This window comes from Physeter macrocephalus, chromosome 10 (assembly GCF_002837175.3).
Source record: "Physeter macrocephalus isolate SW-GA chromosome 10, ASM283717v5, whole genome shotgun sequence".
NCBI classification, from domain to species: domain Eukaryota; kingdom Metazoa; phylum Chordata; class Mammalia; order Artiodactyla; family Physeteridae; genus Physeter; species Physeter macrocephalus.
The window spans coordinates 21,971,605-21,979,862 of NC_041223.1; the positions used below are offsets into that span (position 1 = coordinate 21,971,605).

The window sequence follows — 8,258 nt, forward strand, 5'->3', positions numbered from 1 at the left end:
CAAAAGACATTCTTGGTTTGATTGCTCCTAATAAACTTCAGTGCTTCCAGACCACATAATGTCATAGAATTATTTGTAATGCTTCTTTAAAAGGGGGACAGCGTTCAGAAATGAACTGCACATGGTAAGAAGAGCCTCCCAGGGGTTATCCCTGCAAAAATGAGCTGCAAGGCTTTGGGAGTGGTGGTGGTTTCCGGCCATTAGCGTTACTAATCAAGGCCAGCTTTGCATTTATGGGAATCTGCACAAATCAGGATGATACATGCTATGTTCACTCAAGCAACCCTGCCTGATTTCTTCAAGGTTACGCTGAAACAAAGCCTTACCCCAATTATATTGGATTGGAATGCTTCATTATTTTTATATATCCTTGAGAGAGAGAGAGAGAGAGAGAGTACATGAAGTAGACACACATCAGGTCCATGGGTCACAAAATCATATTTAGTGCTTCATACCCACATAAAGCAATTACTGTCAGCTCGTTACTGGAGGAAGCATTAGTGGAGAAAATACAAATCCTAGATAACCTACCAGGTCTTTCTTGCTGCCATAGTTACAGCTGAGGTGAGAGAGAGAGAGAGACAATGGGAGTGCCAGAAAAGTTCGGGGCTAAGAAGTCTCTTTGGGAAACTTTGAGAAGAGGTGGTACATTCAGCTGCCATTCTGCCCTCTTTCTATGCCCATTGCCTTTTTGCCCTGTACCAGGAAGCAAAAATAACATTGCTTTCCCCCCCGCAAACTTGTGGTTGACAAACAGACGGCGTAGAGCTGAGGAAGCCAGGAGAAGATAGCAGAGGAAGTCCTCTGTGAGGTAGGCAGTCACCTGGCAGTCAGAGCCTGGAGGTCTCTGGGGACCGACCACAGGCTTCTAAGTGGAGCCTCTGTACCTTCCTCCTTAGGATGCTTGAGCCACGCTCCAGGCTCTCTGGGCATAGTTTGCCCTTTAGGATCTTGACTGTATCAACCAACATGGTACAAGCTGTTTAATTACAAATGTTATAACCAATCATTTGCACACATAGGCATTCTTACACTACAGATCCTACAGGTCCTGGGCATTACTGCTATTCCTGTCCTTCTGATATAATGAACTCTTTGGGCCAGGCACCTGCCTCCCAGGCCGGGAGCCACAGGAAGAGTAAAGATGACACCACTTCAGGTGATTCCTAATGGCTTTGCTTCAGGAAGGGTACATACGTTAACAAGGAAGAAAATCTTAAGTGGTAAAACTACCATGGAATTCCAGACCCTACTGAACAGCTGGGGGAGATGGAGGAGTTACAGAAGTCATAGCAAAGATTAGGGCTCACTGGAAAGGAAAGCTGGGAAATAACCATGGGGAAAGATAGGCAAAAATCATTAAATTGTATGTTTTAATGAAAAAAATATTTTGGATAAAAATGATTGTAAAGAACCAAATTCATATCCTCTGTAAATATGACTTCACAATAAAATTGATGGGGTCTAGGAAGAAGGCATTAACAGCTTTTTGCCTCAGAATGAATTTCTGTGCATTAGAGTGAGAAATCAGGTAAACAGATACAAAAAATCAAATGAGAGGGAACAATGGAAAATGTAAGGAAATTATGGGCCAGGATTCTTCCTAATATTAAAGAGAGAGACAGAAAGAGAAAAAGAGAGGAAGGAGTGGGGAGGAGGCTCCAAAAAGGTCAGGAAAAATAAAAGGCCAGTGACTGTAAAAGGGAAAATGACTCATAATAACAGGGAAAATTATGAAAAACATAAATATTGACTATAAAACACCAGTGGGCAAGAAAAAAAATAAGAGTTAAAGAAATCATTGAAACCGCACATCTCTGATTATTTGTTCTTTAAATTCTTCTGTGAAGCTCATCAGCTAGGAAAGGTACATTATGTAATGAAAATATAATATTATGATTTCTGGCTTAAAAAGGGCGGTGAAATTAAAGGCATTATTACTTCTCTTCCCTCTTCTAAAATACACAGAAAACAACAAAAATTGTGAAGCACAAAGGAAAATATCAGATGTAATCAAACAAGCAAACAAAAAAGGCTCCCATTCTTTTACAAACCATGAAGCACACATACACGGGCTAAATTCAGGAAGGATACTGAAAGCTGACAAGTATCTCAAGTCTCAAGCAGGAGCAAAAAGGTTTTGGCTAAAGTAATGTCCTAAATGTCTAAAGGGCTTATGCAATGAGCCTTTGGTGAGAGTGGCAAGACATACAACTTAAGCTCACAGAGACACAGTTTGACACCACATAACAGAAGGGGAGGCAGAGCTAAGAGAAATGGTTAATATTGTATTCCTATTTACCTTTGTATTGTGTTATTATTATATTCCTTCTAGCCAAGGAAGACTTCCAGAGTCAGTGGCATGCCTATGGAAATTCCAAGGGAGTAAGGGGACTTCCCTGGTGGTCCAGTGGCTATGACTCCATGCTCCCAATGCAGGGGGCCCAGGTTCAATCCCTGGTCAGGGAACTAGATCCCACAGGCTGCAACTAAGAGTTTGCATGCCACAACTAAAAGATCCTGCATGCTGCAACTAAAAAAAAAAAAAAAAAAAGAAGAAGAAGAAAAAAAATTCCAAGGGAGTAAGCCAGTAAAAAGTAACAGAAAATATACAGACTTGGATTTTCTAGATAATTCTTTCATGCAGAAAGTTTAGTCTTTACAGTTTATACCAATGGAAATTTTCTCTCAGATGAGTATTCTGATAGAAAGTGTTTGCATTTTATAAGGCAAGTCCAGAGAAGGAAATATCAAATATATTATGTAAAGCATTTAACTCTGTTATGTTAAGCAACAGAGTTTGAGAGATTTGGTAGATGGCTTCAATCTGAGCATCTATCTAGGTTTTCAGAGGGTAAGGATGAGGAATGAACAGAGAAGTGTGACCAGATTATACTACTCTCCTTGTGTTGTTGTCAAGAGCTGAGGGTTACTTCATCCAAGAAAACACAACTCAGTACATAGAAAAAGCAATTCAGTGGTAGTCTGGGTGTCCACTAACTGGTCTTAGAACAAGCACGTAGACGTTTCTGCCAGGTATAAATAAGAGTCATTGGAAGGATTTATTTATTTATTTATTTAAAGTTCTTTTTTTTTTTTTTTTTTTTTGGCTGAGTTGGGTCTTTGTTGTTGTGTGTGGGCCTTCTCTAGTTGCAGTGCACCGGCTTCTCATTTTGGTGGCTTCTCCTGTTGTAGAGCATGGGCTCTAGGCAGGAGGGCTTCAGCAGTTGCAGCATGTGGGCTCAGTAGTTGCGGCACACGGGCCCTAGAGTGCATGGGCTTCAGTAGTTGCGGCACGTGGGCTCAGTAGTTGTGGCTCTCAGGATCCAGAGTGCAGGCTCAGTAGTTGTGGTGCATGGGCTCAGTTGCTCTGCGGTATGTGGGATTTTACCGGACCAGGGATCGAACCCGTGTCCCCTGCATTGGCAGGCAGATTCTTAATCACCGAGCTACCAGGGAAGTCCTGGAAGGATTTAAAAAGCAACGTTCTGACTCTGCCTACGGAGGACCTTGGACTTGGTACATGGGTTTCTATTTTTCCCAGAAATCAGGTGGCCAATGAAAGTTCTGAACTTGAATTAGATAACACACTCTTAATTGTTCTCACAATTTACAAGCATTCTCTCATTCTTCTCCTGGCTATGCACAGGTTAAAATCTATAGAATCTCATGGGGCCCCAGCCCTTTAAAGAAACATGGTTTATGTACAGACAATGGAGGATTAACAGATCTGTTAAGGAAGTTAAGCAAGGAGGGAATCTAACTGAAAACAATGAAAATCAACGAAGCCAGAACAGACCCAAACATTAAGCAGCATTTACTTAAGTGATATTAGCTAATGGCACCGCTGGGTAAGTGAAGAAGTATGAGCTAATACTGACTTCCTCTCCCAAGTTCAAAAATACCAGAATGGTCACAGACCCACGGAACATACATTTCAAGTTTGGGCTGCTGAAGAAACGGTTATGGGTTGAACTGTGTCCCCCCTAAAATTCACACATCGAAGTCCTAACTCCTAGTGTCTCCGAACGTGACCGTATTTGGAGGCAGGGTCTTTAATGAGGCAATTGAGATTGAATGAGTTCATTGAGGGGCTCTGGTCAGTATGACTCGTGTCCTTTTAAGAAGGGGAGATTGGGAGAGGGATACACGCAGAGGGAAAAGCATGTGAAGACACAAGGAGAAGGAGGCCCTTTACAAGCCAAGGAAAGAGGCCCCAGAAGCAATCCACCCTGCAGACACCTGGATCTCAGACCTCCAGCCTCCAGAACTGTGAGAAAATAGATTTCTTCTGTTTAAGCTACTCAGTCTGTGGTGCTTTGTTATGGCAGCCCCAATATGGAAGCTTATAATGAGCCCTTTTTTCCCTCTTAGAAGTCTGATATAAGACCCAAGTTTCTTTTGTGGTTAAATGCTTTTTCTCCATCATACTCACAATCCCAACAGGAAAGGCCAATACAGCCAGCATCCAGTCCCGGAGAGAGATGAGCTTCTTGAGCTGCCTCTCTTGTTCTTGGCTCCCATTTCCTCTAGTCAGAAGACTGGAAAGATCAGTCAGCACACAGATGCCAAAAAAGACAGCTTGAATAACCTGGAGGGAGACGATGATTGGTATTAGTCAATAAGATTGAAAGAAACCCAAGCTGTAGGACAGCAAACAAGCTACATCTTTGCAACATGACACAGGGTAAAAGAGGATCAGAAGCACATTTTAAGAGCTAGCCCTGCAAGTAGAAAAAGAGTCGGACATTTACAACTTGCTATCATAGGTGAGAAAATTCATCTTAAAAACACTGCTTCCATTTTTGCACACCTAAGGGCAAATGCAAAACATGCATGGACAGAAACTGGTATCAGTTCTCAAATGACATGTCCCTTATTTTAAAACATCACATCTGTGGTTTAGTAATATTGACCACTGTGATTTAACAAACATCTAAAAAGTGCAAAGAAAAAGACTTAAAAAAGATCAATAGGGCTTCCCTGGTGGCGCGGTTGTTAAGACTCCGCCTGCCAATGCAGGGGACACAGGTTCGAGCCCTGGTCCGGGAAGATCTCACATGCCGCGGAGCAACTAAGCCCGTGCACCACAACTACTGAGCCTGCGCTCCAGAGCCCGCGAGCCACAACTACCGAGCTCACGTGCCACAACTACTGAAGCCCATGCACCTAGAGCCCATGCTCCACACAAGAGAAGCCACCGCAATGAGAAGCCCGTGCATCCCAACGAACAGTAGCCCCGGCTCGCTGCAACTAGAGAAAGCCCGCATGCAGCAACGAAGACCCAACACAGCCAAAAATAAATAAATAAAAAAAATAAATTTTAAAAAGATCATTAATGAATGAGACAATTTAGTCTGAATGTGAAGAAACCTTCCTATGATTTAATCTCTTAGAGTCAAAATTTTTTCTACCAAAGGAAGTGGTAGAAAGCTTCTAGTCCTTGAGTCATAGAGAAATCAACTGGATGCAATAACCAAGACTGAAATGGAGCAATTTTCTGTTGTCAAACTTGAACTAAATGACCTCCTTCTCAGGTTTGCAATCTTTATGAAATAAAATCTGTCCAAAGTAATGTAAACTTAGATACCCACACCATTTTCCCAAAAAATGTACAACAACCACTGGTACATTCCCCAATCAATTACAAATTGAATTACTGACATCAGCTATGTTTACTTGGACTATCACAGAGAGACAACATTGAAACGCTAGAGCCCAGTTATTTGCGAAATTCCTAAAGTGGGGGTAAAAGTATTGATGATCCCTAGCCTCGAGTGAAGGCAGGCAGCATACTGTAATACAGCTTGGCAGATGATAATTCAAATTATGGAAAGGGCAGAAAATATATTCCCTAGGCTCAAAGTCATACCCATTTAGCACGAAAAATAGATTCAGGGGAATTTTTCTGATTTCATTTACAAGAAATAATTTACTGATGATTTATTTGTAAAAGATACAACTTTACTCATTATGTTTAGCAAACATAACAAAATAATTTTTTTAGTGAATTACCATCGTGGCAGTGGAACAAATCTGTGAAAGTTCTGTTCCTTACTGAGGCACAGAACAAAGGGAAGAAGGACCCTCAGCAAAGCACTGACATACTCAGATTGTGAAACTCTTATCTTAGCCACTTTGAAAATTCCCAGTAATGGAGATTCCACCACCAGGTTTAGTCAAATAAACAAAAATCCTGCAGTATTTTTTACGTATAATACACCGGGCTCTTCTGAACTCAACAAATCCTGCTATTATTAGTCATTCTTAGTCAGAGTAATGTTCTATTCTTCTTCATAATTTAGCCTATCTTTTGCCTTCAATGACTTAAGTGTTCTTGCTTTTCTACAACCAGAAAAACCAGAGGAGAAGTTAAGACTGCCACGTTGAGCATGGCACAATTAAAGTGTTGGCAAGAATCATGTTGTGATGACCAGAAATGATTTAAATGACTCAGAGAATAATTTCCTACTTGGAAAATTTTCCATAGCACATCTTATGACTTTAGAGGTTAGATCTTTATGTCAACCCTAATGGGGGTTGAGAAATTGGAGTGGCCATACTGGGAAATAATAATCTCTATGACAATCTGGCAGTGAACATATTAAAAGGTGTCCTACCTGATCGATAACCAGGGAAATGCAAATTTAGATAGCATTTCTCATCCATGTAACTACTCACAATTTAATTCTGAGAGTACCAAGTATTATAAGGATGGAGAATAACCAGAATCCTTATGGTGGGAGTGCAAATTGGGAAAACCATTTTGAAGAACAATTGGCAATATGTAGTAATTTAAAGATGCATATACTCTTTTATCTAGTGACTTCATTATGAAGTCACATTTACATGAAAGTTAATTTTAACATTCATTGCTTCAGAAAAATGACACAATCTAAATATCTTTAATAGATGACTAGATAAATAAATCATGCTATAGTCACACAATGGAATTCTAAGCACACATCAATTTTTCATTCTCACAACAAAACACTAAACAAACAAAAAAGGAAACAAAAAATGCTGCATATAGACACCATTAAAATAAATTTCAAAAAATGCAAAGATAAATTTAAAGATGCACGTATATGAAGTAAAATATGAAGAAACACATGGAATTAATAACAGTAAATTTAGGTACCTCTACAAGGAGGAAAAGATTGAGGAAAGGACACAAGGGCCTCAACTATATCAGTATTTTATTTCTTAAGTTGATTATTGGGTATACAGAAGTGCAATCAAATGCTGAAAATCTGTGAAAAAGAGGAAATCTTGAAAGTCACTACAGAAGAAGACATGTACAGAAAAGTAAAGTTAAAAATTATCTCAGACTTCTTGTATAAAACAACACAAGCCAGAAAACAGTAAAATGATATATTTAAAGTGCTTAAGGGGGAAAAACTGTCAAAGGTGAAAGACATTTTCAGACAAATAGAAGCTGAGAGAATTCATTGCCAATAGCCTTTCACTACAAGAAATGTAAAAGGAATTGAGACTATGATACCAAATATAACTTCAAATCTATACTAAGCAATGACAGTTGCTAAAATAGTAAATATGTGGATAACTATAAAAGATTTATCTTCTAATTTGTTTTAATTTTTAAAAGATATTGACTATTTAAAGCAAAAATATAACAATATATTGTGAGGTCTTAAACATAGTTAGAAATAAAATTATGACTATAATAGTACAAAAGGCAAAAAGGTAGGAATGGAAGGCATACTGCTGTTGAATTCTTAGTTACATATAAGGTGGTATAATATTATTTGGTAGAAGACAGTGATAAGTTAAAGATGCATATAGTAAACCCTAGAGTAACCACTAAAACAATAAAATGGAGATCTTTAGCTAATGTGTTGGTTGTCTGCGTGGCAAAACAAATGACCACAGACTTAGCAGCTTAAAACACCAACTTATTAGGTTACAGTTCTTAAGGTCAGAAGTCCAGGTGGATTAGTTTGGCTTCTATGCTCAGGGTTCCACAATACCAAACTCATAGTGTTGGCCAAGTAGGGCTCTTATTTCAAGGTTCAAGGAAAGGATCTACTTCCAAGCTCATTCTGATTGTTGGTAGAATCCAGTTCTTTTAGACTATAAAACTGAGGTTCATGTTCCCTTGTTAGTTCTTAGCCAGAGTCACTCTCAGCTCCTTGTATCTGCTCTCCAGTCTTTGTATGATGGCCCCCTCCATATTCAAATCCAACAACAGAATATCAAATACTCTTTATGCTTCAGATCTCTCTGACTCTTCTGCT

The 8,258-nt window shown here is 39.4% G+C and overlaps 1 protein-coding gene across 1 annotated transcript in view; it reads right to left on the minus strand.

The window, feature by feature from the left end:
- The window catches only part of AIG1 (androgen induced 1), a 233,637-nt gene that overhangs the window by 166,688 nt on the left and 58,691 nt on the right, over positions 1–8,258 (minus strand). Inside the window, 1 exon segment of the mRNA XM_007114298.3 lies at positions 4,436–4,591. Coding sequence (XP_007114360.2) covers positions 4,436–4,591 — 156 coding nt within the window.